Source organism: Lissotriton vulgaris, chromosome 5 (genome assembly GCF_964263255.1).
Source record: "Lissotriton vulgaris chromosome 5, aLisVul1.2, whole genome shotgun sequence".
NCBI classification, from domain to species: Eukaryota; Metazoa; Chordata; class Amphibia; order Caudata; family Salamandridae; genus Lissotriton; species Lissotriton vulgaris.
Genome location: NC_141693.1, coordinates 2,003,367,685 through 2,003,385,830, shown reverse-complemented (window position 1 = coordinate 2,003,385,830; position 18,146 = coordinate 2,003,367,685). Strand labels below are relative to the sequence as shown.

At 49.9% G+C, this 18,146-nt stretch overlaps 1 protein-coding gene across 1 annotated transcript in view; it reads left to right on the top strand.

Annotated features, from left to right (window-relative positions):
- AIF1L (allograft inflammatory factor 1 like) overlaps positions 1-15,827 on the top strand; it is a 110,692-nt gene extending 94,865 nt beyond the window's left edge. The window contains exon 6 of the mRNA XM_086924801.1: positions 12,485-15,827. Within this exon, the coding sequence (XP_086780927.1) occupies positions 12,485-12,572 (88 nt within the window). The 3' untranslated portion in view covers positions 12,573-15,827. The remainder of the gene's footprint in view (positions 1-12,484) is intronic.
- Positions 15,828-18,146: the final 2,319 nt, after the last annotated feature.

Below are 18,146 nucleotides of genomic sequence, written 5' to 3'. Positions count from 1 at the left end.
CTAGTGAGGAAGGGGGTTAGGGGTGTTGTGGGAAGAAGCACGAGAGGCAGTGAAGGGAGGGACAGGAGAGGTCGCGGTGAGGGCGTGGGGAGCACAACAGGTGGTGGGAGCCGCTGGGGGAGGAGGTAACAGTTGAGCAGTAACCCCAGACTTGGCACCGGTGCCTCAACACTCCAAGGATTGCATTGTGGGCCTGAGCAGCTGAAATGACAAAGCAATTAAAGTCCCCTTCCTTCCTTCTGGGGGAGGGGCAGAGCCTACTTCAGCTGTGGAGAGACTGGGGGCCAATCAGAGGCCCTTCTGTGAGGTCTCTGGATTCCAGGTCTCTTCTTACGTCACTGTGTGTCCCTGTTCTCTGTTGTGATGTCATTGTGCATCTAGATGACGACCTGTGATGTATTGTATTGTATTGTAATTGCATTTATATAGCGCTTACTACCCCTGACGAGGCGTCGAAGCGCTTTTTCGGCGGGTAGCACGCTACTCCGGGACCCACAGAGGATTAGTTTTGAATTAGTATAGTGAAACATGCAAGTACATTTTAAGTGGTGGATATGTTAGTCAGGTATTTGGATTTGGAATGATAGCAGAAGGATAGAGTAGGACAAAGGTTAGTATTTATTTATCGCTCGCTTGTTGACGCATTCTATTCAGGGAGCCTATAAAGGCTTAGTGGTGAATTAATATGGTGAAGTATGAGGTAATTTCAGTGGTGGATATTAGTGTGTTACTTGGTGTGAGAAGGATAGAGGATGGATAAAAAGGAAGAAAGATTTGCATTCATATAGCACTTGTTACCCCTGATGGGTGTTGAAGCGCTTTTTTGGCGAGTAGCACGCCACTCCGGAACCCATAAAGGATTAGTGTTGAAAATTAGATCCTCATGGAGTTCTGAGTGTCCCGCTGCCATATCGTGACGTCACGGCACGTCCTAGCTCCTTATTGTGACGTCATGTGTAAAAGTTCCTTTTTGTGATGTCACCAGGTGGCTATCTGCTGCTTTGTGATCTCATCGAAGCCACAAATATTACCCTCGTGGATAGATGTTTAAAAATGTTTTTTTCATGTGTGTATGGGTAGAAATACATTATTATTAAAGTGAACCCTAACCACTGCGCGCCGTTCTGAATCCAGAGTGTGTTCTTCCCCAGAGCAAGCACAGTATGGATGACGTGAGAATCCTACACCTTGTAGTCCTTTGTCTTATGTAACATTTTCTATACTGATTTACACACTTATGAATCATTGTCTCTGTATGTGTGTGTGATGTATAGTGCTCTGACACCCTGCACTGATATGAGAGGCGCTTTAAAACAAATCATCAGATACATGTGAGAGAGGGGCCGTGAAGAGATGAGAGGCACTTTGTTGGACGGTGGTAGCGAGGGAATCATTAGAGCCCCCCACACACACAAAGATTGTCACATCCTGGTGCACAGTAAGGTCATCATTTACGACGTTTTAAAAGCTCATGTAATGAATATATAATGACAAACGTGCTGTAGAATGCACTATCTCCCCAAAAAAATGCCCCCCCCCCCCCGCAGGGGAGGGGGGGCACTATAGACCACTTGGGGGCTGGTCTGGGCAGCTTTCGGTTCCCAGACCGACTCTGATTATTTGCAATCTCTTGAATGTGCCTCGACGTCATCAAACAAAAGAAGGGTGGCGAGGGAAATGAATGGTCCAGCGCACGCCCTCCCCGTACCTAGCAACCGTAAACAAAGTGGCGTGTTGGTCCACGGTCACCAACGTCACCACAGTGAGGGGAGTGGGTTCCAAAGGGTCATTTATAGTGTGCACGGACCCTCACCCACCGAGGTGGCATGCTCCATCATCGGGCCACGCCCCTCGCCACGCAGTGCACGCCTGGTCTGTGTCTTGCGGCCTCCGCGCGTTTTCATGCCAGTGTGAACTAGCCTGCCCGGTCCAAACCCCAATGCAGTGCACAGGCCTTTTGGAAGCCCCTGGTATGTGGCACATGAGCCCCAAATATCTGCCACACTGATGTGTGCTGGGGAGGGGTAAAAGTGTATGGCATTCTGACTCTCTCCCTCCCCCTTCAGACTCCGATCCCATAACAACCCCCCACCCCGTTCCACCCACGGAGGCGAAAATCCCTCTTCCCAGCCTATTTAAACTGCCTGCTTCGAGGACGCATTCCACCAATCACAACGCTTCCGCATTCCTTTGAAATGATTGGTTCTTGTCTGCTACCTCAAGCCTTCGTAGCTCCCTGAAGAAAAGCAAACCAGAGCTCGGCTCCCCTCTGGCGTTGTTTCCATTTCATTTGCTGATTCACCCGTTGCCCAATCAGGGCAGAGTGCAGCTGTTTTGAAATCCTCATTGGCCTGTTTTGCTTTCAAACAAAGGTGGGGCCGCTTTCTAAACTGCATCATTTTAGCCCAGATGCCTGAGAGGCGGAGTGTGGAGCCATGGGTTATAGGCACCTGAAGGGCAGCGGAGAGTCCAACAAGGGCTTCAGGCGCCTGAAAGCGGCACAGAGTTCGACAAGGGTTTCAGGCACCAGGAGTGCGTCGGAGAGCCCAACAAGGGTTTCAGGCACTTGAAAGGCGGCAAAGAGTTCGACAAGGGTTTCAGGCACCAGGAGTGTGCCGAAGAGCCCGACAAGGGTTTCAGGCACCTGAAGGGCGGCAGAGAGTTCGACAAGGGTTTCAGGCACCACAAGTGTATTGGAGAGTCCGACAAGGGTTTCAGGCGCCTGAAAGCGGCAGAGTTCGACAAGGGTTTCAAGCACCAGGAGTGTGCCGAAGAGCCCGACAAGGATTTCAGGCACCTGAAGGGCGGCAGAGAGTTGGGCAAGGGTTTCAGGCACCACGAGTGTATTGGAGAGTCCGACAAGGGTTTCAGGCGCCTGAAAGCAGCAGAGAGTTCGACAAGGGTTTCAGGCACCAGGAGTGTGTCGGAGAGCCCGACAAGGGTTTCAGGCACCTGAAAGGCGGCAGAGAGTTCGACAAGGGTTTCAGGCACCAGGAGGGCGTAGGAGAGTCTGACAAGGGTTTCAGGCACCTGAAGGGCAGCGGAGAGCCCGACAAGAAATTCAGTCACCAGGAGGGCGTCGGAGAGCCCGACAAGGGTTTCAGGGGACCTGAAGGGCAGCGGAGAGCCCAACAATTTTCAGGTACCAGGAGGGCATCGGAGAGCCTGACAAGGGTTTTAGGCACCTGAAGGGCGGCGGAGAGCCCGACAAGGGATTCAGGCACCAGGAGGGCATCGGAGAGCCCGACAAGGGTTTCAGGCACCTGAAGGGCAGCGGAGAGCACAACAAGTTTCAGGTACCAGGAGGGCATCGGAGAGCCCGACAAGGGTTTCAGGCACCTGAAGGGCAGCAGAGAGCCCAACAAGTTTCAGGTACCAGGAGGGCATCGGAGAGCCCGACAAGGGTTTTAGGCACTTGAAGGGCGGCGGAGAGCCCGACAAGGGATTCTGGTACCTGAAGGGCAGCGGAGAGCCCAACAAGTTTCAGCTACCAGGAGGGCGTCGGACAGCCCAACAAGCCTTTTAGGCACCTGAAGGATAGCCCGACAAAGGATTCAGGCACCAGGAGGGTGTTGGAGAGTCCGACCAGGGTTTCAGGCACCTGAAGGGCAGTGGAGAGCCTGACAAGGGATTCAGGCACCGGGAGGGCGTTGGAGACCCCGGAAAGGGTTTCTGGCACCTGAAGGGTGGTGGAGAGCCCAGCAAGGGTTTCAGGCATGTGAAGGGGCAGCAATAGAGTCCTGCTGTGTGTACAGTGAATTCAGTTAATCTGATGTTTCTTTGAGTTAGGGCTTTATTTTAGACAACACAGCTCAGAAACAGAGATGCAAATTGCCCACTCTTTCTGAGCTGTCCTGCCTGAAAATTAAGTCCTACCTCAGAGAAATGTAGGGCCTCATTTACGAGAAGTGGCGCATCGCTGCGTGAAAGCAGCAATGCGCCACTTCTCAGTGCGCCCTCCTTGCGACACCAAAGATGCGTCATATTTACAGTATGATGCATCATGTCGCAAGGAAGTACAGATACGTCAGTTTCACTGACGTCACCCTTATGCCTGCCATGAGGCAGGTGTAAGGCTTTGACACATTGGCGTCCTAGAAGTGGCGCAGCGAAATCTCATAGATTTCGCAGCGCCACTCCTACGACCCTTTCTTGCGCGGGAACGCCCACCCTGCATACATTATACCTGGCGCAGGTATAATGAAGCGCAGGGGTTTATGAAGTGACGCATCTACCTAGATTCGTCATTTCATAAATATGGCGCAACAAGGCGCATTTTTTACACTGGTGCGTCACAAAAGGCGACGCACCGCTGGCGCAAAAGTGACGCAGGGGCTCGTAAATGAGCCCCCCAGAGTTTAAAGAATTTACACGCTATGGGAAAGATTTATAAACCATTTGTGCTGCGCTGCACAGCAACTAAGGTTCCTTCACTGCTCTGCACCAAAGAGAGAGAGCAGAACAGCCCCATAGCTAACAACATCTGGTGCTGCTTCCCTTCCCTCTCTCCCTGCGCTGGTGCGCTTTAGTGCGCCGCAGTGCAAGGATGTGTACGTTCTGTGAGGAATAGATGTTGTGCTAAAAGGGTACAAAAAATATCCTTTTACAATACCCTAGCTTTGATTGTGTGCTGCGCAGTGTGCCACGCATGCAAGGTAGGAAACACAAGGAGAAATTAATACATTTCTTCTACTTATGCCTGCAGGAGGCATAACATTTTTGGGCACAAATTGATGTCTAAGAAAGCTTGTAGATAGGAATTTGTGTCAAACCCCATGGGTGGCTGCATGGAAGTGCCCTTGTCCCACTCGTGGAATGCAAACTTCACGCAACGTAACAGAACGTTTCTTTGCGGAACTATAAACGTGAATCCGGATTTGCGCTGGATAGTCAATCCCAAAAAGAGCTATTGATGGACGGAATGCAGAACAATGTCATACATTCACCCCAGTACAGAGACCTGGGCCTAAATCCATCGTTTTCTTGCTCACCGTACCATTCCAGTTTGGATAGTCAATCCCAGCAGAACACTTTGTCAGGTTTGTTTAAAAAAAAGAACACAAACCTGGCACAGAGTGTTGGTAAATCTGAGTGTGGAGGAGTGTGAGGACTGGGGCTCAGCTCTGCGCCAGCGCAGACCTTCATGATAGGACGCTCAGCTGTGTGGCAGCGCATAGAGTGCAATTCAAGGCACTGTCCATTGTGCATTGAGCCCTTTGCACATTTGGCATGTGGGCGTCGAGGGGGCAGCATCATAGGACTAAAGTTTCAATCTATGCTACCCCTGTGTGCCCTGGAAGGCTGCTACCCTGCTCTCCCTGGGAGGCTGCTACACCTGTGCGCCAGGGAGGCTGCTGCTTTATGTCCCTGCACCAAACGTGTTCGTAGTGCCTTTTTAGGTCTTGCCTGGCGTTAGCAGCGTGCATGCGCTGCTCTCACCGTGCAAGAGCCTTTTGGAATCGATGCGATTCCAGAAGGGGTCTTGAAGCCCTTCCCCTCTTTTCTATTGGCTTGCGTCATCGTTTATGTTAAACGATGGCACGTGATTGGCAATCGTGCTTTTTGGTTAGTGCTCTGTCCAATTTTAGTATGGCCTATCTGAACAGGCCGACACCATCTTTGTTCCCATGACGTCTGAGGGTATGCTTCTAGCTTACACACGACAGGTAGGTATTTTTTGGGTGGTACGTTCAGTTTTGGGTTGCGTTTAACTATTAATGTATTTTATTACTTTTTCATCATTATCTCTTATGGACCTATAGCTTAACACCAGAGCGGTCTCCTGCTCCCTCATACCCCAGACCTGTCTCTTAGCACCAGAGCTGTCTCCAGCTCCCTCGTACATACACACTCTCCTGATCCGTACACGGTGCGCCTCTCCTTTCTCGGTCTCCCCTCGCAAACTGAGCTTGCTCTTTAGACACGAATCTGCCCTACCATGCTCCCTTGTGCAGGTTTATTCCGCACGTGCTTGTCACCCTCTCCTTCACAGGCTGACCGCTCCCTTCGTGCACTGACCCGTCTCTTGCTCTGCTTCCTCACGCAGTGATTCTGTTTTCACACACACAGACCTGTCTTCTGCTTTTTTTAACCAGCAAGAGAGCCTGTCTCCACTACCCTCACACATAGCGCATGTCCCTTCACACGGACATGTCTCCTGTCTCCAACATGCTGCGCCGGTCTGCCTTCGGCTCACACAGAGTGCTCCCTTCTGGGCAGTCAGATGGGACCCTGCCCCATAAAGCTGTCCCTGCCGCACACTCTGCCCCGAACCTGCCCAAGATGTGCGTCCCCCTAGGATCTGCGGTCTGCGGCTAACGCAACCCGCACACCACCCTTGGGCTTTGCCATTATTCCTGTCCCATTCATGCGCTCTGTCCCATCCTTCACCAACTCCAGTCCTGCGATATGCCATTCATTCAACCCCAGTCCTGCATCACTCTGTCCTAGTACCTAACTGTCCCAATCATTTACTGTTGCAGCCCTGCCTAGTACCACCACAGCCTCCCTCTCAGGACCTGCACTCTACCCCAGTTTTTCCTGCCCAGCATCCCATCCTGCACTCTACCCCCTGCCTGGGATCTGTCCCACTTCCCCCACCCTGCCCACAGTGTCTTCCCTCGGCTCTACCGTAGCCGTGCTCTGCGCTCCTACTCATTGACTCTGTCCCATCATTCACGATTCCTCAGTCTCAGTCTGTCCACTGTGCTGCCCCAGCCCTGCCCTCTGACGTCAGCCCTTTACTCTGCCCCTAAGCAAGCCGCCCCACACTTTCATCCTTGACTCTGACTACAGTCCCGGACAGCCCTTCGCGCTGCCCCGAACACGCCCCTGCCGTTACGCCTTCACTCTCTCTTGCCCACTCTCTGGCAATAACTCTGGCCACAGACCTGCCCCAGCCCTGCCCCCTGACATCAGCCCTTCACTCTGCCCCAACCCTCCCCTACCGATACCCCTTCATTCACCCGTGTCAGTTCTTTCCTCTACCCACAGTCGTTACTTGGCGACGGTCCGTTTCGGCTCCTGTCCTGCCCAAGAATATTTATTGTATTTTGGGTTGGTGCAAATAATACCAAAGGTCCCCGGAAATTGAAGGCGGGATTATCTCAAGGCAGAACTAACCGGCTGTGTTTTTTCTCACCTCAGCTACCACTATTACCACTAAATATCTCAGCTTTGGGTCACCGCTGGGTGAAACGTGTGCTGAATTTTTGGGTGGGATTTAACAACTGGATTTTGCTATAGGTGGGAGATACAGCTTTTGCCAGCTGGGCATTTCCTGGAAGTGCTCCCAGGGTGACCACCCACTGCCCACCTGAGTCTCCTTCACCCACAAACACGTTGCCGTTTTTCCGAAAAAAAGCCATCTCTCGTGTCTTTACACCTGAGTTTATTTTTTGCCAAAACACTTAAATCTGCGCTGTTTTGATTTCAAAGTGGGTCTGTGAATGGCCTCCTTGTGGGAGCGGCGCGGTGCTGAGGCGGTTTTTGTGTCTTCTCTGTGCCTTTAGACACGGAATAAAGGTCTGGTAAACACATTGGAGTGTTTTGCACAAGCACCTATTACATTACACAAGGTCAGAAACAGCATATTTTGTATGTATGTATTTATTTATTTACTTATGCTGGAAAGTGCATTGCTAAACACTTATAAGGTCCCAAAGGCCACTGCAAATCAAAACACATAGGTAATAAATACAATTCTAACAGCATAAAATCACAACATATCACATACATACACTCAATAATACATAGCTATAATACAATACCATTAGCAAAGCAAATGGCTTTAACTTAACCCCTTCCATGCTGATGACGAACCCCAGCCGTCATGCACTACGGTGCTCGTGTGCTGATGACGGCTGGGGTTCGTCACGGCCCGCCCCTGTTCGTGCTGTTTACAGCACACTAGGGGAATCGCGGCCGCATCGAAGGGGTTAAACAAAGGCGAGACCTATTGCATTTCCAATGCTTGTTGAAACCTAGCCACGAAATTGCGGAAAGACAAGACCTCTGTGACCTTTGGCACCTTCTTCGTTCTACCAGTCATCCTTAGTATGGTTCTAGTGGAAGTGGATTTCTTCCGTAGCGCCTAGTGTCTAGCGACGCTCTACAGAGCGCAGAGTCTGTGTCCACAGAGACGGGTCCTTGGCACTCCTCCTGTGCTCCGGCTCAGTACGACTGCTACTTAAGTAACTCTACACTGGGGTGTCGCGGCAGCGCCCCTCTATCGAGCCGCGATCACTGCACCCCTCCGTGGGAAGCTGACGGGGAAGCCGTGCCCACCGGGCCCCAGGGTGCCGCAGACAGCAGGGCCTTGTTCACGGTGCCCCCTCCGTGCCATGGAGGCTGCACAGAGCCGCAATTGTTACTGGTCCCGTCGCCTCCTGGCGCCCCCTCATCGCCCCTCTGGCTTCAGCCTGTTATCTGCCCAGGGAACGGGGTTTGGTTACTTCCTGGACTGTTTATCACAGAAACTCTATCCTCTCTCCTCTTTTACCTATTCATATGTGTGCAGAGAGCGGCGCTGCCTGCATCAGCGCTGAGACCACGAGCATATTATCAATAGACGGGGATAAATATCGCAAAGTGCGCTTAACACTTTTTTATTTATCGCCGTCTAAGGTGCACTTGGCCTTATGATCCACCTGCCATAGGATAGCTAGGGTAACTTAGCATTTTATCAGATGTTAGTTTTTGGTGAAAGTCCCGGTTTTCACCAAAAACGAACATCTGATAACATGCTGCGGGCCGCCTTGTAAATATTGCGATGCACTTAGTGATATTTTACATGTCCTTCTGTGTGAGGTACGCCCAGTGATGCCCACTTTGCATCTTATTAGAGTTAAATTAGAAATTAGAAATTATGCAAAGCGAGACGTCTGGAAAACGGCGGCTAACATGTACTAATAGATGTTAGCACCACCTTGTAAATAGGGCGAAAAGCTTATCTCCGCTTTTAAAGCCAAAAAAGCGGAGATAAGGCCCTTGAAAATATGCCCCCACATCTCCCCGGGCCCAATTCAAAACCACCAGCATTACCCACAAAGCGCTGCACTCCTCTTCACCCTCCTATCTAAACGAGAATCTGAAAATCTTCAGAGAACATCGGGGTTCCAGAAAGGGCCAATCCCTGCCTTGGAACCCCCGCTGTCAGTCGAGAACGGTACACAAGCCAGTCATTCTCTGTTAGGGCCACAAGAATCTGGAACTCCTTACCTCCCTCCCTTTGTCTATCTACCTGCCTGGTCACCCTCAAAAGGCACCTGCTATTTGACAGATACCGGGTTCATCACCTTCGACCAGTAACAAGTGCTCTCTCTACCAGGATCCGAACCATCATCATAATGTGACCCAGCCATCTTAATCGACCCCTGACCAACTGCTGCAATTGTCTTAGTCGCAGCTACAGATGCAAGTGTCTGAGTGTAATTACTGGAATTATAACTCGCTGTACCCCGTGTATCCCGCTACTCTTGTAAAGCGCTCTGATGCCAACGGGCCATGCCCGTGCTATATAAAACTGCAAAAATAAAACAAAAAATACTACCAACTCATGGCGTTGAAGCGCTACTTCGAAGGAAGGGGTAATAAATACGGTGAGGCGCAGTTTTCTTCGAGCGCTTAGAGGTAGTCAGCAGTAGTCGCTTGGGAGGGATCAGGGTGGTCAGTGCTGGTAATGTCTGGTCAGTGAAAAACCAAAGGAAATGATGGACGGATCGTTGACAATACAAGCACTCACCCCCAGTCAAAAGATCTGGGTTTAATCCATCACTGTTCTTTAGCCCACTCTGCCACCCCAGTTCAGACATGGCCATATGCAAATCAGTCTAACCCTGTGCCTCATGGGAACAGTCCAGCTTGAACTGCCAAGTCATGTCTTCCCTGGACCGAAAACAAGCTTCCGAGGACCGGTTTCTGGCATTCCAGCCGTCTTCAGCCCGGCTTGCTTGAATCCAGTGGCAAAGTGAGCAAGGGACTCACGTCTGAGCATACCCTGGTCAGTAACAGAAGTTCTGTTCAGTTCACCGGCTCTTGTGAACAGTGTGTTGACATCGGGCATGTAATGCACTAATATTGCACAGATTTTGCACAGCTTTGCACGCAGAGAGGCTTATTTATGAGAGCCCTGCGTCACTTTTGCATTGCACCGCGTAAAGTGGTACATGCATGACGCAGGTGTGGCTTTGAGTGACATCATGAATCATGCGCACGGCGATGCAGCGCAAATCGCGGTGTCTGCTTACTCTGCGCTGGGAAGGCGTTCCATGGGCGTTGCAGTCGGTTTTCCCAGGCAAGACCCGTGGACTTTGACGCGGCTTCAGATTTACAAAGCGATGTGAACTTGGAGAAGCGCCAAATCCGGACACCTCCCTGCGTGAGGGGTAAGGAGAAGAAATATGTTCATTTCTCCTCGTTTTTCCCTCTTTCTAGGGGCGCTGTGTTCTTCAGCTCACATAGAAAGAGAAACATGTCTCTCGGGACTCTTTTTGCGCAGGAAGTGCCCCTTCCTGCACAAAAGCAATCCCACCCCTCGCACCCTGCACCATGGAGAAAGGGCGCCTGCGTTGACGCTTGGCTGCCGGAACGGCGCCGGCGCAGGGGCATAGGACAGCAAGGCGCTGTATTGCTTCAATACGGTGCGTCGCTGCCCTTTCACTTTGGCGCTGGGCAGCGCAGCAGGGAACCCTGCGCTAAGGTGAGCCCCCATGCCTCTGGGCGGTGTCCGGCGCTGGACACGTCATACATTACAGCAGGACCAGAGGGGCAGACACGAGAGTTTTCATAGCAGGCCCGCGGAGGGCAGCGCCCCCTGGCAGCTGGTGACCCCTCTGAAGGCCGCCTGTGTGGGTATCTTTAGCTCTCCCCGGGGCTCGCACAATGGGGCCTCTGTGGTGCTTCGAGGGCGTGGGGGCACTTTTATTTTTGGGCAGAGCTCCCGGGAGCAGCATCTGGCGCGAGGCTGCCAGGGCCTGCTGTGGCGGAAGAAGCAGGCGGTGCCCAGCTGGTAGGGCTGCTCCGGGCACGGTGCCCCTGCCTCCTCAGGGTGCGGGCGGGCCCTGGGGTGCAGGGCCTCACGCCCTAAGGCAGAGCAGACTCCTGCTGGCTGCAGGGAGCCAGTCTGGGCGGCGTGAGCGACGCGTGACCAGGGGCTGTGGGGGGCAGACGAAACCCTCCCCCTCCACCACCACCAAAAATCCACTCTCTACACCCCGAGGGAAGCCAGCAAGTGTCCGTCCTGCCAGTTGTCTTTCCCTGAGCCGGTGCATTCTGGGAGTTGTGGTCTCTGATTCTATCGTCTGACACAACGCGTGTCTTGTTATTCTCTGCTCCCCCATTGAGGGGCGTGTCCTCGCCGGAGCATCACCGAAGGTCCATTGTTCGGACAGACCCTCTCCAGGTCCATCCGAGCCAGATGGCAACCGAGCCCCCCTCAACAAGGTTCAACACTCAACGCGCCACTAGGGGGCTCCGACCCGAGGAGTGCGAAGTTGGAGAGGGGTGGGTGGTGTGGATTGGGGAGAGGATGTGGCGGACGGCTAGAGCGGTCGACGGCTAGAGCGGTCGACCTCAACGCTGGGGATCTGGGTTCGAGTCTCGGCAAGGACGCTCAACATCCTTTGATTCTGGGCAAATCAAATCACATAATTTACCCGTGGCTAACAAAAATGAATGTGCTGGCATAGTGCAGAGGCACACATGTAAGGCTGCGATTGTACTTCTGCCATTGCTTTCCCTTAGAGTCCCACCTGGGTCCTGTGGGGCTCCTAAGAGCCTGCTTACGTAGCACTGCACCACCCCTTCAACCCCCCCCCCCCCCCGCCCCCCCAGGGCTGTTTCTGGGCTTCTATTCTATGATCTGCAGTCCAGTGGTCTGTTGGTCAGAAACCCTCGTCCTGCCTCATGCAAACCGCTGCTTTATTCTGTCTGCCCACTTACAAATGTTCTATATAGTCAGAATTGAACCCCCTCTGCAGGTCGGTATCCTGCATCAGATATGTTCTGGGCCCCTTATATTATAGACCCTAGTAGTCTGCCCCCCTCTACTAACCTCTGACGTACTTCAAACTGGTGAGTAGTATTTGTGTGTGCGGCCACCGTTACCTACCCCACATGCTTCTGGACTGTAACCCTCTGTGATTCTCTAACACTGATCTGTACCCTTTGAATGCTCTACAAGTTCTTTCAACACACACTTTAACATAACATGTATCTTGATACAGAATCCTCTGTGAGTCTCGATCATTGTGCTGTAAGTTCTCTTTGCTATGATGTTTTTCCAGTCAACACCTGGTGGTCTCACGTCTGATGCTTTCACAGGCTTCCTTATGTGCCTTGAAACCCTGTTCAGTGAAGTTTGTTGCATATAAAACAAAAATTACTATTTCAAAAGATGTTTTCGCTCGTATCTTTACATGTGATGAAGATGGGAGTGTCTGGTGACAGTGGTCCTCACACTGTTTCTCTTATCTCTTTACTACAGGATCATGGCGTTCGAAGGACGAGCAAGGGAGAACGGCCAAAGGCCTGTCGGCCCACCACCAAAGAGAGACATCACCAGCCTTCCATGATGGGACCAGCCCTGCGGACGATGAATATGGCACGGACCCCTCGCTCGCTGTCCCCCAAGCCCACCACTGCCCGGAACACTCTGCGTTATCAGGTGCTACACTCTATGCAACCTGGTGCCTTAGGAGGTGTGCGACCGGGACAGCCTGTGGAGGCCGCCACCCCAAGCAACCCCCATCGTGCTGCCAACCTCAGTGCTAGACCTGCACCCTGTGACAGTAACTTTATTTATTCTGCAATAACCCAGTCGTGCTAAAATGTGAAGGTAGAATGTCTCTAGACGCACCAGATAGAGGTATCTAATGACTGCAAAGTGCCCTCAACGTAAGGCTGCTTCACCAAAAAATATGAGTCTGCTAACACAGGCTTGGACAGAATGTGTGCACATGGAAGGTAAACAGGCAATAAAAGGCAGCAGGACTTCCTTCGACTATAGCATCAATAATCACTTTTCTCTATAGCAATAACGCACAAGTAACACCCACACTATATGTAACAGAAATTAGCGGGCACCACTGGCCCTGGCAGGGTGCATGGGAGTTTGCCACCTCGAATGTTAATCTTTCTGACCTGCACATACCTTGATGATGCTCCATCATGCCCTTCGACACCTGCAAGGGACTTACGCTTGACATTCGTTCCTCAAGTCACTGATTTGTCACTCCTTTCAAAATTTGACGCTCCTTCTTCTAATGTCTAACGGAAACAAAATAGGGCTGAAATATCCTTTGAGACCTAATTAAGGAGATGAAAGAAGAAAAGCATAAACATCTTTAAGGCAACTTTAAAAATATGCCAGGATTGCAGGGTGTGGACCTCCTATATATATCTGTGTGCGTGTCTGTGCAAAAATGTTGGTTTAAGCGAGGACAATAATTTTGTGACACAGGAAGTTTGCATGTCACAAACTGCTTCAGGGCCTTTATGTTATATGTGCCACCCAATGAGTCATTGCATATAGTTCACACCCTGTTAAGCAGCGCCTAGTTCTAAGAACTTCTAACACCCGCCCTGCTTGGTACCTTCAGGTAACCCAGTGACTCTCAAACTGTTTCATCTAGGATTGTTTTCAAGATCTTTGCTTTATTCAGCATCAGTCCGGTGGGAGATTGAACTACCTTCCCAGCGGGTAGAATATCGGTTCACCTTATCCTCCTGAAAACATTATTACTGAAAACAAGAAGGCTGAAATCCACACAAAAAGGCTGAAACACATTCCTTGTTCATTCCGCTCCTGACATTAGAGAACTGTTCTCCAACCAACAATGAGTTAAAGAAAGCTTTATCTTGGGACCAAGAGTTGGGACTTGAGGGCACAAGCATGATGAGGGGCTTTGGTGAGGTATTGGCCAAGGGCAGGACACCTCTTCAGGTCAAATATTGACTTATACTGGAACAAATTCTAAAAGTACCCTTTTTTAGCTCCCCATAAAATCTAAAAAAAAACAGCTCATTAACATTCATGCAGTTCCCCCACCAGTCCACCACCCGCACCCGAAGTCTACCAGCCAGCAGTTGCCTATATGTCATATATATTCCATGCCCTTAGCCTGACCCTCATTTTACTGGGAGGCATTTGCATACATGCCAATTCTCTCGATTCAGGTGCGAGACTACTGATTTCAAGGCTAGTCTCCCTTCTCCCGGTTCCTGCCTGCAGAACCCGATTCAGAGAATTGTAAAACTACCAAAAATAAAATGTTGATGCCTGTCAAGCTGGCTCCGATCTCCCTTTCCAAGAATTACCTTCGACATCAAGGGTTAATGCTTTGTGCTTAATTCTTGGAGGGGGAGATTAGAGCATGGACAGGTTTTAACATTTTATATTTGGCTGTTTTACATACCGTAAACATAAACAGAGTTTAGAGCTGTATTTTTGTTTGCGTTATGTTATTAAACTGCCTCTGCTTCAATATGTCATTCTTCTGAGTACTTTAAAAAAATCTCCCACTCGCCTGCTCTAAAATGTTAGCATGAATGCATTTACAAACTCACAAACAGTCTTTCTCAAAATGTATTATATAAGCGATTGGTGATGGCTACTGCTTTTTAAATTCTTCGAGTGAAAAAAGGAGTTTAGCAAACTTGAGTGAGCAGCTACGTCACTTTTACAAACCAGCCCCAGCTGGTGAAATTTCCCTAAAATAAAGCTTTGTTTGCAAGAGATTGTCCCTTCAAAAACATCTTCCACAAAAAAGGAGGCTTTGCCATTTTTTAGTCCACTAGCCCTATATTGAAGATTTTTCACCCCCTACCTTTCTAAGGTTTGTGCAAAGTGACAAAGCCTGGCGGCTCGCAACTTTGTGCAGTTTTTTTAAAACGTCCTCAAAAGCTAGCTAAATATGAAGCAAGCAAAAACATTTGTTACAAATGGGCCCTGTGTTGCAGCAGGAACCAGGGAACAGGACTCTTGAAGTGTGGTACCTGCTTATCTTTTCTCGGCAACGCCATGCCCCTTCTCCAGGCCTTTAAGTTGCCCCTGGGAGGTTTGTAAGTTGCCCCTTCTCGGGATAGGGGAGAGGGTGTGTCATTGGACCAGGACACCAGGTAAGTACCCGGGGGGGACTTCAGTGAATGGGGAAGTCCCCCAGGGGCGCCTCAGAAGTCAGCCTGGTTCAGGGGCCAAAACAAGTTACATGTTGTACAGAATACCATGCATTTGTGCCCTCAGGGCAGTGGGGGGAATGGGTGGATGGGGTTTATAGACGCTGGGAGGGCAAATTTACTATTCAATCCCCAATCCTAGAGCAATTTTTGGAAAAGTTAAAAATTCCACAAGTATTTTATAAAGGGTTGGAAAGTTGTTATTTTGCATTACTGTGAAATGGTGGGGACAAAAAATTGAAATTCCTCGCTTGCTGAATATTATTTAAGCCGCGTCGGGCAAACTCGACACCTTTATGCAAAGTATAAAAATGTGCCTTTGGACATAAAAACATTTTAACTTGAAGACATTTGTAAATATTATTCGGTGTGTTTTTTAAATACCGTGTGTAATAAAGGACAAATATAACGACAGATCGGTGGAAGGTGGCGCAGTTTCAAAATTCACCAATCTACAAACAACGTAAAATTGCACAACACCAAAAACCTGCCAAAGTTGGAGATTTGGTGGTAAGGGGCCCCCTCCTTGTGAGCCCCGCCACAACACCGGAAGTGCCTTGACTGTTCGAATATCCAGATCATGTACCTGTAAAATAAATGTGTGTAAATATGTGCGTGAGTGTATAAATAAATAGAATATTTAACCCTTGAAATGATTCCCTGTCTCTCTCTGCTCTATGTTCTCATAGTTGCCCCTGTATTGCGGGCTCAGGTGTCTGCCGCTGGCACACACAACATACATTAATACTTGTGAAAACCCTGTGTGGAAATCGTGAGATCACTGCTTCACCAGATTTATAATGGTCGTAATTCGAAAGATTATTCTACTTGTAAAAAAAGGTGTTGCGATTTCTTGTACAGTTATCATGTAAAAAATACAAAAATAGAAAAGGCGTAATCAATTTCCCAACAGCTATTAGAACCATTTCCAAATGTGGCTGTAAAGGAAACCATGGTGGACAATTTTAAACTTTTTGGGTGTATGTCCAAACATATCCTCGTGGCACTGGCAGCGGACACTCAGCACAGGGCGGTCCCCGCGTCGTACTGCTGATGCTTCTCGTGGCGCTGGCAGCGGACACTCAGCACTGGGATAGGAAGCTGGCTGTCCTTATAGTGCACTAAAATGAAGTGCACCGTGCAGAGTCCAGTGAGACCCGGACTGGTACAAAGGGCAAAAGTAGATAAATCGAACACTCTATTTGTGGTAGTTTTGGCGAGCAGTGAGGGCTTATCAGAGGGTAGTGCTAAGCATGTGTGGTACTCACAGAGGCAATAAACGAGATACACAGTCAAAGAAAAATAGGAGACCAATTTAGGAAAATATTTTTTATATATATATATTTTTTTTTTTTTTTTAAACAAAAACTACAGTCCAAGTTAAGTGCTGTATTTCTTAGGATTTATCAAAAATAAGCAAATAGTTCAAAGTTGTGCTCGTTTTTAGGCACCATGCAATCCAATGGGAGGAAAAGCAGGTAGGAAAAGCACACACCACAGACAGGTTCAGGGGTTCACCTTCCGGGTTTGGACTAGCAGGAAGTCAGGGTCCAATGTTCTACCAACAGTTCATCCGGAGTGTCCCGCATTCTGCCGGGAGCAGGGTGTTGGTGGAGTGTCTAGTTGGCAAGATTTTGAGAAGGGGGGGTCCTCTAAAGACAGGCTCCACAAGGGGCCTTGCAGGCAAGTTCAAAACCTCCCAAAGTGGGGCTAAAGTTGCAAGGGCCTAAGGGACACAGCCAGATCATTGTTACCCCGGCGAGCTGGGTGCAGAGCTGGTCGGTCAGCTGGGCCCTCTGCGTGAAGTTGCTCCTCACGGTCAGGGGCCACCAGCTGGCAGGGGCAAATTCAAGACTGCTGGGCCACTCTCGAAGTGGGTCTCGGGGTTCTGATGTCCCTTGGTGGCTGCTGGGCTCTGGTACAGTTCAAGTCCCGACAGGACTCCTCAGTGTCGGTGTTGGTTGCAGGGCGTCCAGTACTCCAGGGGTTGGTGCTGCACTGCTGTGGGTGGTTTCTAGGGAAAGAGAGTGGTCCACAGGAAATCCCAAGTCCATATCAGTTTTCACGTGTTGTTATTCAGAGAAACACACTCAAAAAACTCTGGACCTCATGAGTTTTGTAACAATAAAGTTTTAAAGGGGGTGATGAGCGTGTTTGACAAAAATTCTTGCAATCAGAGTCAAGAAATCCAAATTTATGTAGAAAAGTTGCTTTTTATTAATCTAGATAAAACCATGAGACAGCCGACACGTGTTTCGCCCCCTGTGGCGATTTGCGCCGGGGCTTTTTCAAGGCTATTTACAGTATATTGTGTTCATTATAGATCATCATAATATGGGAATGTTTTCCACCAAAGTCCAATTTGTTTCAAAGAGTTCCAATTTGTGAGGGTGTAATACTCAATTTTCGTCTTTGTCCTTCCACTCGATGTTCGCCGCTTTCGCCACAGGGGGCGAAACACGTGTCGGCTGTCTCATGGTTTTATCTAGATTAATAAAAAGCAACTTTTCTACATAAATTTGGACTTCTTGACTCTGATTGCATGAGTAAGGATTCAGCCTAAGGATATCAAGAATTTTTGTCAAACACGCTCATCACCCCCTTTAAAACTGCTGTGGGTGGTCCTGGTGTCACCGCACTCCATGGGGAGACAGATCTGACCTCCCAGAGCATGGATACCTCTTCTTGGTTGGTTGCTGCATCAGTCAGGCCGGGGAGCTGCAAGTCAATGGACCGGACTCTGCAGTTTTGGTGCCTGCAGTCTGCAGGGAAGTAGCTCCTCCACTCTGTGGGAGTTCTTGGTCCGTTTGCGAAGGCTGGTAGTCCTCTGGGGTTCTTGGAGGCCACACAGCAGCAGGATGAGACAGTTCACCTTGACTGTCGAGTCTAGAAGCAGCAGGCAGGGTTTCGCACCAAAACTCTGTGGCAGGCACTTGGTTCGCAGGTTCAGCAGCTGTTCTTTGTCCTCTTCG